At 37.5% G+C, this 22,199-nt stretch overlaps 3 protein-coding genes across 3 annotated transcripts in view; all 3 read right to left on the bottom strand.

Moving 5' to 3' along the window:
• Positions 1-7,768: 7,768 nt before the first annotated feature.
• LOC129233517 (uncharacterized) lies at positions 7,769-8,628 on the bottom strand. The gene is made up of 2 exons (XM_054867534.1): positions 8,343-8,628; positions 7,769-8,238 (listed from the first exon to the last, which is right to left on the bottom strand). Exons 1-2 carry the CDS (start codon positions 8,488-8,490, stop codon positions 7,949-7,951), a joined length of 438 nt encoding a protein of 145 aa, XP_054723509.1. The 5' UTR covers positions 8,491-8,628; the 3' UTR covers positions 7,769-7,948.
• A 56-nt stretch (positions 8,629-8,684) lies between these two features.
• On the bottom strand, positions 8,685-10,908 carry LOC129233516 (uncharacterized). Its single transcript, XM_054867533.1, has 7 exons — positions 10,556-10,908; positions 10,392-10,472; positions 10,045-10,303; positions 9,616-9,942; positions 9,277-9,522; positions 8,894-9,138; positions 8,685-8,808 (listed from the first exon to the last, which is right to left on the bottom strand). The coding sequence occupies exons 1-7, from the start codon at positions 10,906-10,908 to the stop codon at positions 8,685-8,687; spliced, it is 1,635 nt and encodes a 544-aa protein (XP_054723508.1).
• A 105-nt stretch (positions 10,909-11,013) lies between these two features.
• Positions 11,014-22,199, bottom strand: part of LOC129233515 (uncharacterized) — a 29,405-nt gene continuing 18,219 nt past the window's right edge. Inside the window, exons 2-8 of the mRNA XM_054867531.1 lie at positions 14,284-14,337; positions 14,091-14,135; positions 12,838-12,882; positions 12,651-12,755; positions 11,860-12,564; positions 11,470-11,775; positions 11,014-11,367 (exon numbers count right to left, since the gene is read on the bottom strand). Coding sequence (XP_054723506.1) covers positions 11,014-11,367; positions 11,470-11,775; positions 11,860-12,564; positions 12,651-12,755; positions 12,838-12,882; positions 14,091-14,135; positions 14,284-14,337 — 1,614 coding nt within the window. The remainder of the gene's footprint in view (positions 11,368-11,469; positions 11,776-11,859; positions 12,565-12,650; positions 12,756-12,837; positions 12,883-14,090; positions 14,136-14,283; positions 14,338-22,199) is intronic.

The raw sequence follows: 22,199 nt of genomic DNA, 5'->3' as shown, positions 1-22,199 counted from the left end.
AAATAGGCTCTGCCTAGGCCTTGTGAAACATTCAATGAGAATGAGAATGAGAATGAGATCAAGCATTTTGTCGTCTCCGTTCGCTGGTTGAAGTTCATTGTCCAGGGGTCCAGGGGAAAAATGTCTTTCTTCGCATCGAAGCGCAGTCACGTCGAAATGGAAAAAAAGCCAGCAAAACGACCATGCAACGCCGAAGCGTCGGAAGAGAAAATCTTTCATCTTGGCGGGGACACATATGCTTCAATTTCAAATTTTAAAAGCAAGACTCGCGTACACATCCGGGTGTACTCCAGAGATGACCAGAATGTCATGCGCCCTACGAAGGAAGGAGTTTGCTTGCGCCCCGAAATTTGGAGCACCCTCCTGGATCGCCTGGACGCTTTGAAGCTCCCCCGAACCTGTTTCGACACGGTTGTCGTGCTCAAGAAGGAGTTGGCCGTCGTGAATCACACCACGGACTTCGAACCCATGGTGAGCCTCCAGCAGTTGTACGAAAGACAGGACTTGTCTCTCCAGTTTGCCCGGGATCGTGTTGTTCTCAAGTCGCCGCAGATCCGACGCCTGTGTGACATGCGGGAGCGTGTTTTCGAAGCCGTGAAGAAGGACCTGCTGGGGAACACCTTTGCCGACTGCGTCGCGCAGGAACTCGCCAAGCACCCGAAGAGTGACTACGGATGGGATGCGGACACCCCTACGGCGTTCTACGAGCTCCAGAACACCCTCACCAAAATTTTTGCCAAGCACCTGGCCGAAAAAATTTCACTCTTGGTGAAGAAAGAGTGTTTGGACTGCGAACTCAGCCTGATGCCGCACGACTGCCCTCTGGATGATAGGAAGAGTAGCTACGACATCTACTTTGAGCAGGCACTGTATAGTGTGGACTGGCATCGGTTAGCTGTGGACTTTGTCGCTTCGGACGTCAAATGCCTCGCGGCCTTAAAGTGTGAATTTTTCGCGATGCTGGACTGCAAAATTTTTTTCAGGAAAGTGGAGGAGATGTTTGTAAAAAATTGTTTTGGTAATGATGTTTTATTAAATTTTGATTGTTTGTTTAAATAAAAATATATTTGTTTAACTTATTGTCTTTCCTGTCTCACATTAAAAAACAGTATAATAATAATATTTTTAAAAAAAATAATAAATAAATAAAATAAGATTAAAAAAAAAAAAAGAAAAATATTTGGAAAAGGATTGAAAAATAAATAAAATGAATGAATTAATTTAAAAAAAAAGGAATATCTCATACTACTGTGTCTTATATAAATAGACACGTAAGCAAAATAAAATGCTCTCATTTTAAGATGTCTCTTCAACAGTTATACAGTGATCCCGGGAAACCTGCAAGTTTCAGTGGTTTGAATGCTCTAAAGAGGGTGTTAGGTAAAAAAGTTAAAGCCAGAGAGATAAAGCAATTTTTAGAAAAAAAAGATTCCTATACTCTAAACAGGCCAGCAGCTCGTAAGTTTCATAGGAATCGAGTAATAGTGGGAGGTCTGAACGAACAGTTCCAGGCAGACCTCTTGGAATTAACGTCTCTGAGTCGTTTCAATAACGACTTTAAGTTTTTACTTACTTGTGTGGACACATTCTCCAAATATGCTTGGGCCATTCCCTTGAAAAATAAAAACGGTAGCAGTGTTTTAAACGGGTTTAAACAAATTTTTAAGGAAAGAAAGCCCGAGTCTTTACAAACCGACAAAGGGAAGGAGTTCACAAATAAGAGTGTACAGGAGTATTTGAAAGCAGAAAATATCCATTTTTTCACTACGAATAATGAAACTAAAGCGTGTATTGTTGAACGATTTCATCGAACTTTGATGTCAAAATTGACGAGGTATTTCACAGAACATAACACTCGCAAATACATAGATGTGATCAAAAAACTAGTTTCTAGTTATAATCACACATGGCACAGAAGCATAAAGATGGAGCCATCTTCGGTGAATATCGATAATCAAGCGCAAGTTTGGCAAAATCTGTATGGCGATATCGTAGAACCCAAAATTAAAGAACCTACCTTCAAAATCAATGACACTGTTCGTATTAGTAAATGGAAAGGGACATTTGAAAAAGGCTATGAAAACAATTGGTCAAGAGAGATATTCACAGTTCATCGAATTATTCCCAGAAACCCTGTCGTTTACGAACTAAAGGATCTAGCGGGTGAAATTTTAGCAGGTACGTTTTATGAAAAAGAAATGCAAAAGGTTACTGATTCGGGTTATTATCCAGTCGAAAAAGTGTTAAAAAAGAGAAAAAACAGAAATGGTAAAATGGAATATTTTGTTAAATTCTTGGGGTATCCAGAAAAATTCAATGCTTGGGTGAACGAAGTGAAAATGCTATAAATACTCGAGTCACTCCTCAAACACCTGTAGTCAAAATGTCATTTTACTTGACCTTACCTTCGGATTCTTCGCTCCATTACTTTCCTAGCAACAAGGTTTCTAGTTTTGTAACGCAACTGCCTTCACAAATTAACTTAGAGGGCAGCTGGGAGGTAGGCTTAGCTGAAATAATTTATCCACATACGTGGTACAATGTTAATGAAAATAATTGTATTTATGGCTTCGATTTAGGAGACGGAAAATTAATGGCAAGAAAGATACCTACAGGACAGTATGAAACCGTTCCAGACATTTTGAAAGCCATGACACTAGTGTCACATGAGGGAAAAATTAGTTTTAAATTTAATGCACACAATAAACGAGTGAAAATAAAGGTGGAAAATAAAGCTAAAGTTCATCTCGAGAAAGGGTTGTGCGATCTTTTAGGATTTCAGCCACAAATAGTGGAGAATCTGGCAGAGAGTTCTTTTGCAGCAGATCCCCACGCCGCATTTCCCGTATTTTATCTTTACAGTGACATAGTGCAGCCAGTTGTGGTGGGTCATGTTGAAGCTCCGTTGCTGAGAGTTGTGCGTGTTTCAGGAAAAGACGGAGACATGGTTAGCGCTCAATACGATAGGCCTCAGTATGTGCCAGTGATCCGCCACTCTTTTCACACTATTGAAATTGAACTACGCCTTAACTCGGGAGCTCTTGTGCCGTTTGAAAGGGGCAAAGTCATCGTAGTTTTACATTTTCGACTTCGGCAGATACTATAAATACCTGGAAGATAAGTGCGAAATGTATTTGCTTGCAATAAGCCGCAAACATGAGTAGTACGTCAAAAGTACCTTACATGTGCTGTACCAAAAAGTTCGAGGAACATTATGTCAATCATACTGGTTCTGGCATTCCATATTACGAAGGCGTATCATTTCAAAAAGGCTATGGCTTAGGAGGAGTGTTTCGTCGTTTGTTCCGTTCGGCATTACCTTTTCTCGTAAAAAGTGGGAAAGCGGTTGGAAAAGAAGCTATCATTACAGGAACAAGACTTGCCAGCGATGTGCTGTCGGGAGAAAAATTTAAAGTGGCTGCTAAAAAGAGAGCAAGGGAGGCTGGTAAGGGTTTGGCTCGCAGAGCTATTGACCACGTACAGTCCATGATCGGTCGTGGTAAATATAAAAGGAAGAGAAAGAAACACAGTCGAGCCATACCTTCTAAAACAAGAAAGCGGAGAGGTCGTGACATTTTTGATCCATAATGGCTTTCATTTTAAAAGGGTCACCTGAATGTGTCAAGTCTGAATTAGAACTTTTTCATTTACCTGCTACCCAAACGGCGATAGAAAACGGCCAATGGGTTGAGTTCCATCCAATGAGTAACGTTTTTGACGGGGGTCCGTGTGAATTTTTTATATCGGGCAGTGGCCAGGACTATATAGACCTCAGTCAGACTCAGTTGTATGTAAAAGCAAAAATTGTAAAAGCAGACGGTTCAGCTTTGAAAGAAGAAGCAAAAATCGGTCCTGTTAATCTTTTCATGCATTCCCTTTTTTCCCAAGTGGATGTATCATTGAATGAAAACCTGGTTTCTAATTCCAGTAACACTTACCCTTACAGAGCGTACTTTGAGACACTTTTGAACCACGGATTCGACAGTAAATATTCTCAATTATCAGCTGAAATGTTTTACAGAGATAACTATGGGGGTCTTGAAAAAAGGTCGGGATTTTTCCAACTGAGCTCATCTGTAGACATGATTGGCGGTATTCACAGTGATTTGTTCCATCAAGAAAGATTGCTACTGAATTTAGTAGACGTTAAAGTTAAGTTGATTCGAAGTAAATCGGAATTTTGTTTGCAAGGAGCGGAAGGACATAAAGTCGTTATCGAGAAAATAAGTTTATTGATCAGAAAAGTACACGTTAGTCCGGGCGTGATTTTAGGACACGCTAAGGCGTTAGAAAAAGACACAGCAAAGTATCCAATCAATCGAGTTCTATGCAAAGTATATTCTGTGCCTCAAGGCTCAATGAGTATGGTTCAGGAGATCTTCAGCGGTTCAATGCCCAAGAAATTAATAATTGGATGCTTGGATAATGATGCTTTTCATGGCACCTTTCAAAAATCTCCTTTTGATTTTAAACATTTCAATATCAACTTCATAGGGGTTTATGTTGACGGTCAACCGAAACCTCATAATCCGATGGAGTTAAATTTTGAAAACAACAATTATATTAAGGGTTATCACAGTATTTTTTCCGTATCAGAAAGACTTGGCCATGATCAAGGACTGCACATATCAAGAGAAGACTACATAAAAGGAAATACACTTTTCGCGTTTAACCTGTCCTCTGATTTGTGTAATGGGGACCATTTAAATCTGATCAAGCAGAGCAATTTACGACTGGAAATAAAATTTGCTAAACCACTTGAAAACACCATATGTGTATTAATTTTTGCTGAGTTTGATAACGTTATCGAGATCAATAAAAATAGAAATATATTACACGATTTTGGGAACTGAAGAGATATTTTTTTTTAAAAAATGGATGGAAATCAAATACGGCTCATTTTATCACGAGATCCTGATACTGCACTGTTTTTCAGAGGTGTGTTCCCATCAGATAAGATTCCAGAGTTAACTGAAAATAAATCAGCAATCGTTGTGAATTTAGATAAATCATCTGATCCAGGTTCACACTGGCTGGCATTTTATCAAGAAGAAAAGAAGATAGAGTTTTTTGATTCGTACGGAAATTCACCAGAATTTTACGGCGAACGATTTAGCGAAGTCATTCAGAACTATAATTCTGCACGTTGGAATTCTGTAGTTCTGCAAAGTTCAACGTCGAATGTTTGTGGAGCATATTGTATTTACTATATTTTGAAACGCTGTCAAGGACACTCTATGAATGCTATTGTAAATAATTTGAGTCTCTGTAAAAAGAATGATTTTCGCATGTATTTATTTGTTAAAAAAAGATATGGTGTAAATTTTATATTCAGAAAATAAATAAAAAAAAAATGTGATAACTACTCATTTTTGTCTTCTTTTTCGCAATTAATATCTGTTCATATGCGACACGCTAGACGGAATTAGTATAAATACACACCCCCATACCTTAGAAAATCAGTTTTGACAATGAATTCCTTAAAATTGAGACATCCCGCTAACATACTCGTGGCCGGAGTAACCGGTTGTGGTAAAACTCAGTTATGTAAAAATATTATTGATTTTAAAATGATAGAACCGTTCCCTCCTAAAATCATTTGGTGTTATGGAGCATACCAAAAACTTTACCAAGAAATGAACAATGTTGAGTTTCACGAGGGTTTGCCTTCTAATATTAATACTGTGTCTCATGCCTTGGTTATCCTGGACGACCTCATGCAAGAAATTTCTAGTGACAATAAGTTAACAAAACTGTTTACAAAAGGAAGTCACCACCGTAATTTAAGTATCATTTTTATTGTTCAAAATATATTTCATAAAGGGAAAGAAATGAGGGATATTTCTCTAAACTCCCATTACCTGATTATATTCAAGAATCCACGTGACAGATCACAAATCATGCATCTCGGCAGACAGCTATATCCAAATAAAACTAAATTTTTCCAAGAAGTGTACGAAGATGCAACAAAAGAACCATTTAGCTATCTCTTAGTCGACTTAAAACCGGATACAGAAGAATTTTTGCGCCTGCGCAGTGGATTATTTCCAGGGGATAAATACTACGCGTACCAACCCCGATAACTCACTTCATGTTCAGACAAGATGAGTGACGCAGTGATAGACTTCGAAGGATTTCAACTCTGTCCGAGACGGTTTATCGTCAAAGAGATGGCTGTTTATGCCGTGAACGACGACACTTTTCACGGCAGGTGGAGTTTTAAGCCACCCCATCCCTTCGAATTATTAAGTCGCAAAAAGCGACAAACTTATTCCTGGGTAACCAGGAATTTACACCATATAGAATGGGATGATGGTGAACTACACTATGGATTTTTGCGACACGTTCTGGATATGATCATGAAAATGTTTTCAACCATCTACATAAAAGGCTTGGAAAAAAAGAAATTTTTAGAAGATCTGACGGGTCGAGAATTGTTCAACTTGGATGAGTTAGACTGCCCCAAGGTCACTGATCTGCCAAAATATGAAGTGACGTGCCCGTTCATGCACAGACAAGACTTGGAACACTGTGCTGTATATAAAGCGAGAGTCTTCTCGAGATTTTTAGAATCTGTATAACTTGTGACCGGTTCGGTATGTCTGCCTGTTCACGAAAACAGCTCGAACTTTTGAAATTGATTCTGAAAAGTAAAGCGAAAAGTTCTATTTTAAGAAAGAGCCCAAACAGTGTCATCAAATCTTTATGCGAGTGCGCTTTGAATGTATTGCGAGGGAATGTACCCCTAAGTAAAAATCAAAAATCTAGACTTGCTCCCTATAAAAGAAGTCTCCGAAAACTTTCTAACAGAAAAGTACCTCTGTACAAAAAGCGACAACTGCTTTCACAACGCGGAGACGGTTTTTTAAGCTTTTTCATTCCCGCAGCCATCTCAGTCATAAGCTCCCTAATCAATGGAGTACGGCAGGAAAATGGTACTGGTTCCAGAAGATCGAGCTGAAATATTTGATCATGTATCTAATTTAGATGCTCAAATGAACGAAATTCTACGCAGAAAAGATTTATCAGAAAACGACAAGGTGAACAGTTATTTACAAGTTCTCCAAAAATTCGTTAAAATCCAACACCCACCATTACCACCACAACCACGCGAGCAAGAAAAGGTAGAAGATACTGTACAAAATGAACCCACTGAACCGACAAAAGAAACAGAAGTTGAAGACATCGTGGCAAAAAAGATTTTAACTGCTGCTCCGGCTAAGTACACGGACACGGCTAAAAATATTTTGAATTTTTTAAAAAACGAACAAACCATATTGTCTTGGACACCTGAAGGGGAAATGGTATACAAAGGAGAACGTTTTCCTCGAACAAACATTGTTAGATTAGTCACTGATCTACTGCGCAATAGGAAGCAAAGTGCACCGGGATCAAAGGACTTTAGTTTGGCTGTTAAAGAAATGAACTTACCCACTAGCTACATTGTAAATAAGAAAATGTTTCCAAATAAATTTGTTAAATCTAAAAACAGAAATGCTAAACGTATGTATGCAAAGAAACCCTCCTGGGTTAAATATTGATTCAATAAACTAACTACTTTGTGAAAAATATAAACGTGTATTTTATTCCTGTGTTTTCATGCTTCTGATTTATTTATTTTTGTTTATTCAACACCTTTTTATCCTTTACAAAAGTATTAAATGGGTTTTACATTCCAAGAAAAGACAAGATTTTTGGAAAACAAGATTTTTTTTAATTAAAAACAAAAATATTAATACAAACATGTAGCTTGTTTTTTTTTTCAGACAATAAATGCATTTTTTTTGGCACACATTTAAACACTTTTTGCAAAACTCGTAAAGAAAAAATACAATTTATACTCATCAAGTACAACTATTTACATACAGTATGTGATTTGCATACATATTTATTTTTTTTTCGAACATATTTTGAGCATAGAGAAAAAGGTGATGGTATGAGAAAAAGTCTAGTACCCATAGGGCAAGGTCGAATAGTCCGGTTGTATGACTCTTTTGTTGTAGATTATTTGATACATTTTATTTTCAACTTTATTCATAATTTTTCTCCTTTTTGGCTCCCTGCAAATTTTTGCCGGGTTATGGATATTGATGGAGGAGGGTTCGTCCAAGTTTAGCACGAGCTGCTTGATGGAATCGAAGTTGAGGAGCTGGACGTTCCTGTGGTTTAGGGTAAACCCACGTACCTTGCAGCAAGTTTCCCCGTCACTTGTAGTGTAGGCATAGTTTTTCGGGCCACCTGGAATTCAATAAAAAAAAATAATAATAAATAAATAAATCAGCAAATCACCAAGAAAAAAAAAGAAATAATTAGGAATAATTTTCCAGAAAAAAAATACGCACCAGACACAAAAACAGAGATGGTGCCACCGTCCAATTCGTCCGTGAAATCCCCAAGAAAGTTTCCGAGAGGAGGGTCGTTAGTTCCATCACTGGAATAAATGATGCTGTCTGTATCATGGTAGAGTACGTGAGTCCCTAATTTGTCCATCTCCTCATACAGCTTCAACCGCGCCCATGCAGTTGTGAAAGCAGCTACAAAAATGTTGGTGCTGGTGTCCTGCTTCACAAACTCGGCTGCAGAAACAAACTGTAGGGCGGCCAGCTCGTCAGATGGGAAAAAAACATCTTTGATCTGAAAATACACAATAAAATAAACAATTAAAACTTTATTTGCAAACTCAATCAAAGCTTCTCTATCTCTTTTGGGTAAAAACTTACAACTTTTGTTGAATCGGCCATATATTTGTTGAAGGTAGGGATGCTATTAACAAACACCAAACTGTTTTTGTTTGTGTTCATGCCAAATCTGTAAATAGAAATTCAGTTTCAGAGAAAAAAAAAATTATTAGGTTTTCAATAGAAGGGTAGAGAGAGAAGAAAATGAATCTTACCGTCCCCAAAAACTGTTAAGAGCCAGTTTGGCAACTTGTCTTCTTCCTGGGTTTTTTGAAATGGCGTTGCTGTCCAGCAATATGCCTTCTTTGGCTTCGTAACGGACTATGTACTCCCTCTTTTCATCTTCTGTGCTGCATTCACGAGGCCAGCCGCTACTCTCCTGTTTTATTTTGAGGAACAGGTCGATGTAATCGCGAAACAGCACATTGGATGAAATGGGGAAATGGTAAACTTCGTACATCTAGAGGTTAAAAAAAAAATCACGTTATATATAATATGCATTTTTAAAAATGTTCCAAAAAAATATGCATTGAAAGTATTTACTTACATCGGTTATTTGGTACCCCTTTTTCTTTGCGAGCTTTAACTCTTCGCTTACCCATGTACCAGTTAATGCCCTGTCATCATCACAATGTGCACACGGGTCCTGCTGCGTATTCTCGGCACACGTACGACAAAGAGGGAACATCAATTTGTCTTGGATTCGGCAAGGTAGCACCGTCAAATACAGCCCACGAGGAGGTACTACTCGGCACTTCACGATTCCAAAATATTGATCGATGTCGTCGAATCCCTCCGTAATTATCGTAGGGTGCCCGACAGGATAAGGACAGTACTTGTTGACCTTTGAAAAAAGAGAGAGAGAGGGAAATGAGAAATCATTTTGGGGGCTTTACTAAATAAAAATAAAGTAATTAAAACTCAAAGAGAATCTTACCCATGGGTACAGTGACGTAAAGTCGATATACTTCGCAGTACCCTCATAGAAGAGATTCAGAGCATTCGTTCTTCCTCCAAAGAAGGCGTCTCTTGGGTGCAACCGGTCCTGAGCGGTATGTGTTTTCAAAAAGTCTTGAAGGCGAGGGTCTTCCTTCTTTTGCTTCCTAAAATCATGCTCCCAAATTTCGACTACTCTGAACCCCTTCATACGAAGTCTATTCGTCTTTTTGTCAGATTCCTCACGGAGAGTTGACATCGTGACACCCTTAAGGGGGTGCACGGAGTCTCCATCGAAACACGTCGGGCAACCGTGGTAGAAACAACCCTAAAGAAATAAAAAGCACAAACATTTTCTTTAGCATAATATTTAAACAAAAAAAAAAACTAGATTATGGTCTCTTCATCCAAAAAAAAAAATAAAACTTACTTGAAATTGGTAGACGGTATTTGTTTCTTGACAAAACCCGTCAACGGACAACCCAGCTATTTTCTTCTCTCCGGTGCCACTCAATGCATGTTCGATGGTAACACCTTCAGTGGAGGCAACGAAGTCAAGCCATCGGATGGAATCGGCCGAGTATTTGGTGTTGTTGACGTATCCAGACACGGGTACCATGGCAAGAGTATCGGGGCGGATGTGCAAACTTCTGAACACAGCCATACAGGCAGAGGCAATTGTCACATACCTTTTAAAAAAATGATAATAAATGTATAAAAATGTTCTAATAAAATAAAACCTGCATGATGTTTTTTTTTTTAATATATAACACTTACATGAAAGGGTCAACTTTTGAGATTGCCATAAACTGTGAGCGAAATTCAATGCAGCACTGCCGTAGAATATCTACATCAGATCTAAAGTAAAAAAAAATGAAAAATAAGTTACACTAATAAATCTATGTCGTTCAATAAATACGTTGTCGATGAAAAATAGGTACCTGCAATATGCGAGCATTTCTTCTTGGAAGATAAACGAGTCATTTTTATGCTCTTCATACCACTTTATGAAATCGCTCCGAGCTGATGGACTCATAGAGTCTGGACCATAATATTTCAATTCCGGAAGTGTTCCTTCGTAGTCTTGGTTGCTTTGTGTGTTGAAGTAGTGAGGAAAGTATCCTTTCTTCAGTTCCTTCAACCCAAAGCATCCTGGAAGCTTCGATAAGGCCATCGGAAAGAAATTTAATGAGTCGATTACTCTTATTTTCAAGCTTGGTAGCTTGATCGACATAACCATAGAGCCATTTGGAATGACTTCTGGCACGTTTCCTTGCTCAAGGAGCCAAGCCATGATGAACTGACCGTCGAACCTAATAAAAATAATAGATTTTTATAAGCAAACAAAAAAAAAGCACATACTATTGTTCAAAAAAAATTTTTTTTGAAAGAAAAAGACCTACCCTTTCATGTTATGCGCTATCGCCGTATATCCTTTATGCTCTGGGGAAAATAGCCAGGAGCAAAAGTCGTGACAAGCAGAGTAGCCTTTAAACACTTTCTCCGTCTTGTCCTGATACTGTGCCAAGGCGAAGTTCACTTTGTGTTCTCCACTGGCTTGATCTGTCTCAAAGTCGAAAAATATTAATTTTTCGGTGGGGGTTTTAGGTGCCACTTTCTTCAAGAAGCATCGATGCTCCGAAGCAACTACATAGGCCTCACAGGACGGACACATCGTAGTTCCGCAACGGTGAAGTTCTCTGGGGCATTTCTGACGCTGTATTACTTTGCAACAGCGATCGCATTGATATACCTAAGCAAAGAGATTAAAATTGAAAATGAGTGAAAACTGTGTAATGTAGTTAAAAGAAAAAAAAAATGGGGATTAAGGTGGGAAAAAAAAAAAAAATCTTACTTTATCACACAAAGATTTCTGCTGTTTTGAAGAGCAAGCTTTGTGTGTGTCAAAGCAATCAGTCGATCTGCAAAGTCTACCGCAGTCGGTGCACCGTATATTTTCCCCAGGCAAACATTCCCTGCGTAAGCATATGTAGCACGCCTCTGGACATCGGTGATTTTCCCGGTTATTAAACGGCTTCTCGCAGTGCTCGCAATAGAAGTTTGAGCTATAAAACCCCTTCAGCCCCTTGATTACATCATAATGGCCTTGGTGAAGATAAAGGTTAATCCGCTCCGGTCGATTTTGCCCTTTGTAAGATACCTGAAAGATAACAGCAGTATTTAGTATATGAAACTTATTACATGTAAGGGGGAAAAAAAAGCATACAATGTGAGAACTATTTACCTTATTTAAATTTTCTGAGGAAAATACCACAATTCGCACATTCAAATGTTGCTCAAAAATGGCAATCTCCCGGTATGTACACGGGCCCAGGGGTACACCAGCTGCCTTGTGCAAGTCCATTGCTCGTGTCGTCAATGCCGGTCGATCCTTTCTCTTCAGGGCATTGATCGCCGTGACATCCGCGTGCAAATGGGCTAGGGCAAAGACGATTGCTTTGGCACAGCATAGTCCCAGGTCGTCGCTGGGGATGGCAAGAATCGACGTCTTCAGAAGTTTATCCACGTCTGGGTTGACGAATCTTCTTCTCCCAGCTCCAACAGGTCTCCTGATAGTTACAACGTCCACGCTGAACGTTGTATCTAATTTTATATGCTTCTTTGATTGAAGCACCTTTAACACTGCTGCCAGGATCTTTTCCACGGTGAGATCGGATACTCGCATCAGTGTTGTGGAGATTGGGACGTCTAAATCATCCGATTGAATGCAAAATCGGATGAGATCGACTGGAGCCAAATCAGAGGTGGTCCTCGCAATCAGCATCTCAAACAGCTCCCGGACAACTCCTAGAATCGTTATCATCGGGACTCCATTTGCTGTGGACGGCAGGCGATCCGGATCCACTCTGGCCTCAAAAATTATCTGTTGTCCCTGATATTTAATGTTATGCCTGCGGGATTTTTCTGTAATTATGATGGCGTTTTCCAACTGAAATGAGACAAAAAACAATGCAAGGTTTTAGAAACACGAAGGAGATAAATTCAATAAATCGAGACACTGAAATGAATACTTACTTCATTTTCGGATCCTACTTCATTTCCGGATCCTACTTGAGGGCTCGACATTCCCTGAAATATTGGGGATGCCTCAAAAAAGGACTGAGTTGGCTCTCCAATAATCTAAGTGGGAAAACAATAGATAAATACGTATAGATCACAGTGCAAAAGAAGAAGGCAGTTACCAAGCAAGAAAACAACTTACTTCATCGTCATCCTCCCAAAAATTCTGCGTCAGATCCCCTATTAACTAGATAAAAGAAAAGGGAGAATCATAAAGCATTTTTTACATACGTGACGTATAAACCACCAATTCAGACGTAGTTTATAAGTTTTTTTTTTTATTTATTTATTTAAAATGAACTTCTTACATTGTCGCTCTCTTCAAAAAGTGCTTGTGTGTCCTCTCCGAATATCTGCAAGTACAGGATAAAAGAAAACCGTAAATAAAGTAATACATAAACAACTGAAAATCGGTGTACAGATAAAGTTTTAAGAAAACTTACACTGTCGTCAACTTCCAGAAATCCCTGGGTCGCTTCTCCTATAATCTGGAAGTACAGGATAAAAGAAATCGTAAATAAAGTAATACATTAACAGCTAAAATCCGTATACAGATAAAGATTGAAAAAAAAAAAAAAAAAAACTTACACTGTTCTCATCATCTTCCATAAATTCCTGGGTCGCTTCTCCTATTATCTGAAGGGGTAAAAACATTCCGTTATAAGAACATCTATGTATATCATGAGTAATAATAATCACTAATGTATGACAAGCCTAAGTTCTTATTGAAGGAGATTATTAAAAGAAATATATTCATGTATTTAGTTTTAAACACTTTTGGCTATTTTCTTTAAGTATGATTGTTGCTGTTTTGTCTATTGTTTTGGCCACTTTGAAGGGAAAAGCAAAGCCAATTCATGTATGTATTGTTTTAATATAACCACCGTTTTTTTTTTTTTTATTTCCATGTTTTCGAGCAGAGCATCACCACGACAAATAGAGGCAGTCAGGTACCCACCGTTTTTTTCCTCTCTCAAGGAGACTGGGGTCGTATACTGGAAAGGAAAGCGTTATCACCCGGTACCCACCGTTTTTATTTATTTTTTTCCCCCTCTCTCGAGTAGATACCACCGTTAACTAGATTATTTTTGAATTATAATTTTCTGAATTTTTGGCGATCTAAGAAACTGACTTTTGTGTCATTTCGTAAATACGTTCACTAGTATTATTTTTGAATGTGTTGAGAATTCCTGATTTTTTTTTTTTTTTTTTTGCGATCTTAGCAACTGACTATGTGTCATTTCGTGGATATACAGTAGATTCAATACCGTTTTTTAAAGTGTATATTTCTTTATGTCATTTTAGTTTCATATTATGAAATGTATTATGTTATATGTGTGTTCTCTGCTTTAATTTTATTAGTTTTCCAATTGATAGAGGAACAACGAAGCTTACTTCATTTTCGTCTTCAATAAAGTTTTGCGTGGATTCACCCACAATCTGAAAACAAAATAATTACATTTGATACAACATTTTAACTTGGCGACATAGAAGAAAACAAAATAACCATCAGTGTTCTAGCTGTAAATAGGAAGGGATTTTTTTTTTGAGTTCCTAAAAATTTAATTTCATGAAAATAAAAACTAACTTCGTCCTCTTGATCAATAAATGGAATGTCTTCATCAATGTCTTCAAAAAGAGCCTGAAAATCAAAACATTCATCAGTATTTTGACTGTAATATTTTATTAAGTTTGTAGTATCAGATGAAAAAAAAAAGTGTATTTACATTTGCTTTGCGTTTCATTGGAGACATTTTTACACTCCTACAAAATCTTTCCGATTCTGTCAACCAGCTCTGAAGATGGAATGTGCAGGAAACTCAGTCAAGGTGCTCTATTTGTACACCTCACCCGGCTTGGTTGTTCCACCAATGGAGGCTTGCCAATCGTCGGCCAATGGGCGATCTCCGATCCACCGGACAATTTTAATTAAAAATAATTAGCATACATTGATTAAGACTCCCCGCTAATATTAATCGAAAAAGGGACGCGCATCGAGAAAAAAAAATTTCGCACTGCTATGATTTTTCAAATTTAAACTAACGTGAGTCATCGCGGGGACTTGTCCGATCGTGACGGAACGCGAATTTCGGACAAAGCGGCAATCGACTGATAAAGGCTTAAATAGATAATACATCGGATATCTGGATTAATTTTCTCAAAAGCATTAAGAAAACAGGAAGGGGGAGGAGCATAGGAAACATGATTTGTTTTATTTTTTAATCTTATCATTGTGACTAATTTTTTTTTTTTTTTAAATCGTGTGATAACCTCTTCGTTTGAAGGGAAAAAAAATGCCTGACCGGAAGAAATACTTTTCGGTAGTGAACCCCATTTTCTCGTATTTGTTTTTTTTCCCCCATACAAAAATTCATCGTAGCCACCGCTTTTTTATTTCCATGTTTCGAGCACCTCTGAAAAATGAGTCACACGGGTACTCCTCTCTTTTGAAGAAAATGCTTAAGCGGATGATAAAACCCCCAAGGAAAATAATAATAATAATTTTTGGGCCCCCCCATTTCTCTCGCATACATATCTATATTTTTCCCCCCAGGCGAACGACAAAAATTCTTCGTAACCACCGTTTTTTTATTTATTTCCATGTTTCGAGCAGAGCATCACCTCTGAGTCACGCAGGAACCCGCCCCCTCCGAACGGGGGGTCGTCCTCTAGCAAGAAACGGACCTTTTTCTCCTCTCTCTCGAGGAGGAGATGGGGGGTCGTCCACCAGTAAGGAACGCGTAACCACCGTTTTTTTCCTCCACCGAGGGGACGAAGTCGCGGCCACTGCTAGGGACCCGGCCTGGTCCCTAGTGTTGTAAAAAATTAAAATGCCCCCTAGTGTTGTAAAAAAAAAATTAACCAGGGCAACACAGGTACTGGTCATATACTGCACAATTCATTAAACATCCCAATATTTTTAAACAAAATTTCATTTCCGCGCGAAAACCATCGTTGCCAACGCGAAAAAAGTTTATCCGACATCCTTTTGCGAAAATCCATTTCTGCCACCATCCGAGGTGTTGCCAACGCGAAAAAAGTTTGTCCGCCATCTTTCACCAGTAGTAGACGGAGAGCCTTCAGCGTGTCACCTGAAGCGCTCCGTCTACTACTAGCCATCTCTCCGTGGTCAAGCTTTAACTATTTCTCGATAATTTGTTGCTAAAAAAAATCAAATTTTTAAATTACCACTATCAAGTGCAAATTTTCACATGGGTCACCTAGTTATCTGAAATCGTTTTGTTCTTGCGTTTTAAAAGTGTGTGGTAAAAATAAGTACCCTGGAATTTATGTACTCCAATACTTTTTCGTACCGTCTCTACGTAATTCAAAATACATCAACCCAGCATTTTTTATAAAATATTGACTGTTTAAAATTTATCAAAAATGAGAAGACAGAGAATGAACACGCCATAAAAGTCGTGCACCGAAAAATTTTAAATTAAAGCAGTCGTCTGTCGTCTTCTTTTTTTTTATTATTTTTACATTGCAGTGATAGTAAAGTCAGACCAAACAACGTAAGTAGAAGCACAAATTTGTAAATTACAGCAGACACGTGTTTCGGCGTTGCAGAGAACGCCTTTTTCAATGCAAAAAATAATGAGCTTATGGATGAAAAGACATCCGACAAAAGTCTTTTGTCGGATGTCTTTTCATCCATAAGCTCATTATTTTTTGCATTGAAAAAGGCGTTCTCTGCAACGCCGAAACACGTGTCTGCTGTAATTTACAAATTTGTGCTTCTACTTACGTTGTTTGGTCTGACTTTACTATTCAGCACAATGGTATTTATTTATCTTATTGCGGTGATAGTTAAAAAATCGTTTGGCATTAATTTTTGCTTGTTTACTCCACAAATTCTACGTATTATGTTAAAAATGGCTCGAACTCCCAAAGTAACAACAAACTAAATTTGAAAATGTATTAATTCTTCATTATACTCGAAATAAAACAGTTCGAAATATTGCGAAAGTAATCCATTTTTATCCCATACTACTGTGTAATACTTAAAACACGCTTTAAAGAAGAAAATTGGATCGAAAACAAGGTGAGAAATGGTTGACCAGCGACGTTAACAAAATGCGATTAGAAATTTATAATTAGAAAATGTGTGAAAAACCCATGTTTGAGTTCTGTGAAAGTTTCAGCAGAATAGAATGAAAATTTTTCGTCCCAATATCACCTGTAACTGTTCACTGTGATTGCAGAAAATGTTAAGTTAGTGTGAAAAACAGAAAGTTTAGGATTTCCTTTGCAAAATCAGTGATAAATTAATCCGAAACGTATAGGAATACATTGCAAATCTAAAAATACTTTTAAGTTGAACAATTGTCTTTGTATCAGACTTTTTTTCGGGAAGGAAGGCGGGAGAGGACCTTCAGAAAATTATAGAACGTTCGTCTTCTTCAAGCGTGAAAACGATGGCCAACTAGCAACCTTTCACAATGTTGGTTTGAAGCCTCATCCCCAAAATACGGTTATAGAATCGTTCGATACCACGTGTTGAGGGGAAGAGCTAAGTGCCGACTGCTGAAAAACAACAATATTCAGTATCCGCTCCTTCAAACTGTAGCTCCTCAGCTGTCCAAGAATGCTTCAGTTCTGACAGCTGCAGACGCTCAGAATGTCAGTGCTTGCTTGCTTGGAGTTAGTTAAATATACTATAAATAAATAATGAAAAAAGAAGAAGCTGAGGAGATTGCAGCTGCTACAGGGAATGTACTCTATAGAGCTGAAATTGATGCTTTTTAGCTTCTAAAACTTTAAACGTCTCAAAACCACTTTTTCACAGTCTATTCACTTCCATTTTATTACCAATTGACCGATTCATTTCAAAGTTAGTAGACACATTCTGCATATAACCCCCCCCCCCCTTAAGTTGCGTTTGAATTTTTTTGTTTTTTAATGAGTTTTTTTATTAACAAAATAGCGGAAGGCTTCGTGAAAAATAGCACTTTTAACTACAAATGGGCGCCAAAAACTTTAAAATCAAAAAAGAGAAAAAAAAAGATCAGAGAACGTAAGAGAGAGGTTTAATTAATACTTTAACCAAATTCAAATAGAATTTGATTTCAGATAAATGTCAGCTGAGATACAGTGAACACCGCAAATCATCTTTCTCCCAGGGTGCTCCAGGAAAAGCTCTGTCACCGCCTTTTCTGTGGATATTTTTTTTAACAAAAATGTATAGAACATTTTTAAACATACATAGTAATACACAAAAGGTTTTAATTAGTTATATTAAATTATTTTCTTAAACAAAATCGTAAAAGAAGTGAATTTTTTGACATTGAAAACTTTACTCCCCCTCCTCCCTAAGATTTACGAAAACACAAGTGAATGATTATAGCTTGAGCTCTTTTCTTTTAATGTACGCTTCAATCATACGAAATGAAATATTCATTTTTCTCCATTGTTATATATTACAATTGTCATACATTATTTACCGTCTTAAGACTGCTCCAATGTACTCATCGTACTAACTTCTAAGATAATTTTAAAATGGAAATAAAATATTTGGTTTCGTATTAACAACACTGTGCGACAAAAAATACCTTCAAAATACATCTGACATGACTCGTTTACATTTTTATGTAAACTGATCCCCTGAATCCAAATATGACCACCTCATCACAACCCATGTTTTTTAGAATTAGCACTCGCCAATTATTTTTCGTTTTTAACAGTTTATCAGCTATTATTTTCATTTGGAGGGAAAGGGAGCATTACACTGAAAAACAAATTTTAACGAATTTTCTGTTCATCAATGTTCTTTGGGCGTTTCTTATAGATTTCAAAGTGCTGAAAAAGAAAATGTGTGCAAAACTTTTATATCACACTCCAATTTTAAGAAATTTCATTTATAAATTTTGGATTTTTATGCTGTCTTATTAGTACAGTAAAATTAGGCCAAAAAATGGCCAAACCCAAACATCCAAAAAAAAAAAAAAAAGGTGAAACCTGTTGCAAATTACTTCTTACCCTTCCAGCAAGAAGGGGTAAAAAGTCCCAGCACTTTGTCGGCTTTTGGGGGGAAGGGTGGAACGAAATAATCCTCTATCTAAATAAAAATAATTTCTATTACTTAAAAAAAATTCTCAAACCTCGCAGAAACCACTTTATAGTAGTAAAATAATAAACTCTCACAGAAAAAAATTCTAACTAACAGGGGTGCACAGGTGGGGGGATGGGGGGGTTCATAGAGCAGCTTTGCGTCATTGGAATTTTTAAGGCAGTTTTCTCAAGGGATATTTCTTTCTTTTTTGAGGGCTTTTATTCTGGATGGATACTCCGTCACACTTAAGGGGTGCGCCATCGCCTTTTTTTTGGGGGGGGGGGACCCTGAATTTAAATTCTAAAATCAACTATTGCAGTGAAGTTCACGAAAAAAATTGCCTGATTTCAACTTTTCAAAGTACAAAATGCCACACAATGATATGGTAATGTCAGAATGATAATTCTAAAAGATCTAAGCGAGTTCAGTAACCAAATTATTTGTGACTGGAGTTATTAAACTGTTTAGAGCGCTGGAAAACAAAATTCCTGTGCTGCATAAAAAAAGTCGAAATTGACCAAAGTTTCCCTACTTCTTCTTGATTAACAAACTTCAACTATTCTACAATCTTTTGCCATCACCGTAAGGGGGGACAAACCGAAATTGCCAATAGTGAGACGGGCAATGCTGCAATTCTGCACCCTCTAAGTCGGTGGGGGTTCTCATTTGCAAACACCGAGCTACCTCTCTTTTACGCAGCTGGTTATGTGAATTATGCTAAATATGCAGACATCTACTTTCAACGCTATCTGAAACTTTTGAGTACATTATGCGATAAAAAAACTTTGATCGCATCAAACATCATCTAAAACATCAGCTATCCAACGATCTAACGCAGTGACAAGTTCAGGTGGTCTAGAACCTGTAGTGATTCTTGATGAGAGCAATGAGCAATACAACAATAGAATGCTAAATATTTACACCATTTGTCTCCCAGTTTGGAAATCACAATCCGTTTCTAAAGCCCCCAGAAGTTTCTTCCCTCTTAAGTTGGTAGTGGTATTGCTCGCTGGATGATAAGGTGAGTTGCGATGAGACCTTTCACGTTCGAGTAGTAACATCAAAGGATATTGAATAAAAACAATTTTGTGGCATTCCTTTGTAAAGGAGGTAAACAGTTATGTATTTAGCTTATGTTACGAGAGTACTTACTATCTGTAAAGATGTGTAAGACCAAACCATCTTTTACACCGAATGGTATGAACAGTAAAGATGGAATAACAAATTGTTAAAAACTGGTACGAGTTATGCGCTGATCCTCCATCAGTATTCGATGAATCTGGTTTCAGAAGGAAAGAAATCTTGTATTGTTATAGTGCTATTATTTGAAGCAAAAGGTTCATCCACCATCACAGAACGAACTGCTGGTGTCATATATGAGGCAGTGAGAAGCAAAGGGAGTAAGTGGATATTTTCAGGTTTTGAATAAAACGCGTTTAAAGATAAGATCCTAGGTAGGCTTTCATTGATTTTCTATTCTAAATCATGCTGTATAGATGCAACTACCAGATCTACTAGTACCATCTCTTGCCTCAAGATGGAGGAGAGGTTCACCAACCATTTGTACTGGTTTTCTCCAAATTTTTAATTTTGCCACTTGCATCCCTGTGCTTCTAACTGCCTTGTATGTAATAGATGGAAGATACCTGCTTGATCATATTTTTGGTAATGATCAAGATTCAAGGAAATAAGCCAGCAATGCAGTGTATAGGTAATTTGTAAGTATGGGAAAGCTAGTGTCATTTTTGATGGGTGCAAAGAAAGCACCACACAAATATAATCTGCGTCCTATTACAACAGTCAAGCCTTCTGCTCTAGAAGGCTTTCTGCGTCTCAAATCTTGTGTTTGCTCTGAGGAGTTCATTGGATATAGTGAATGTTTGAAAAGTCTGAAAGTGGACTGAAGTGCTGAATTATATGCACAAACTGTGTTAGACATAGCTGCAACAATAACGATTTTGCTGAGGATCTAGATTCCAAAAAACATCTTGATAACGAAGACTTTTTGTTACAAGCTTAGGAGAAATCATTTGAAAGCAAAAAACATTTCAGCGTAATTTTTCTGGCCATTTAATCAAATGTGCACCATTAGAGGGGGGGGGGGGGAAGGATAATATTTTAGTATATAATTTCGTTTTGGGAGGTGAGCTACTGTTCTTATGGGGTGGACAGTCCTGATTTAATGCATTTTTGATTTGCATGAAATAATACTTCTACTTGAAATAAAAGGGGAGGGGGGGGGAGGATTTATTTTATTTGGCGGAAGGGGGGGGGTGCTGTAGCTTTGAGAGGAGATGCACCATCAATCTTGGAAGATGGACACACTCGATTTCTAACTTTAACTTAGCATAAAATAATGTTTCCATATGAAATGTATGGAGGGGGGTTCGGGGGTACTGCTTCGTTTTACGGGGATAGGTTGGGGGGCTCTGTAGCATTGGTGGGTTATGTCATCCTTCTTGGGGGTCAAACACCTTTAATTTCATGCTTTTAAATTTAGTAAAACTTAATATTCTCACTTTAAATTTACTCTAAAAATTCTGGAAAAATACCCAAAACAGCAATTTTTAGATGCCCCCCATTCCAAAACCCGACGCAGAATGGGGTGGGACTTTTTACCTGTTCTTATTGGGAGGGTAATAAACAATTTGCACCAGGTTTAGCTTTTTTTTTTTTGGATGTTTGGGTCTGAACCCTATTTTTACTGTACTATATAGCAGTTAAAAGTTTACTATATTTTTTCTATAGATGTTATATTTATATATATATATTTACTATATTTTTTTACTATAGATGCATTTGATCTATAGACACATATTTTTTTACTCATTACAGCGATAGAACATTTAAGAAGAGAGTAAAAACCAAATTCACTTTCATAAGTTTTATATATGCGATCTTGAGCAGATGGGGCTAAGCGCTCCATATCATTTCAGCTTCATGCAAGATCACGGTAATTGAAGTTGTCTTTCGGAGCGGTGGAAATGCTTTTTTCACCGGTTCCCATAGCTTATTCTTGCATAATGAAAGAACCCTACGAAAATATGAAGATATTGATTTATGAAATTGAATATTCACATTATAATTGAAGCATATGCGCAATTTTTTAAAGCAGTTACCGGTCTCAGTCTGCAACTTGATGATACAATATACTGCTATTTTTCTGTGTGAGTGGAACAGCATTGCAATACATGAACATTATATCAGAAAAGAAATGGCCAGAGCACAAACAATATATTGCAGGTGAAAAAAAAATGCAAATTTCTGCGCTCCTCTAATCATTTTTTTAAAAACATATTCCCCCACCTTTACACAAAAAGTTGAGATTGATGAAGAATTTCATTAAATCAATGGATAAAAAGGTTGTGGGTTCCAATATTTGTAGAAACAGTTCCCCACCACTCATTTATGCAAAAATTAAGGAGGGTATTTTCATTGAACCACACATA

This window comes from Uloborus diversus, unplaced genomic scaffold, assembly GCF_026930045.1.
Source record: "Uloborus diversus isolate 005 unplaced genomic scaffold, Udiv.v.3.1 scaffold_490, whole genome shotgun sequence".
In the NCBI taxonomy this organism is placed as follows: domain Eukaryota; kingdom Metazoa; phylum Arthropoda; class Arachnida; order Araneae; family Uloboridae; genus Uloborus; species Uloborus diversus.
The sequence above is the reverse complement of the archived record's forward strand: the minus strand, read 5'-3'. Positions and strand labels throughout refer to the sequence as shown.

Coding starts and splice junctions, on each gene's coding strand:
- LOC129233516 (XM_054867533.1), bottom strand. CDS start 10,908: ATGGCTTGGCTCCTTGAGCAAGGAAACGTGCCAGAAGTCATTCCAAAT. Junction 10,304..10,391: donor TCAAAAGTTGACCCTTTCAT/GTAAGTGTTATA, acceptor TTTTTTTAAAAG/GTATGTGACAATTGCCTCTG. Junction 9,943..10,044: donor ATACCGTCTACCAATTTCAA/GTAAGTTTTATT, acceptor TTATTTCTTTAG/GGTTGTTTCTACCACGGTTG.
- LOC129233517 (XM_054867534.1), bottom strand. CDS start 8,490: ATGGACAAATTAGGGACTCACGTACTCTACCATGATACAGACAGCATC. Junction 8,239..8,342: donor CATCTCTGTTTTTGTGTCTG/GTGCGTATTTTT, acceptor ATTGAATTCCAG/GTGGCCCGAAAAACTATGCC.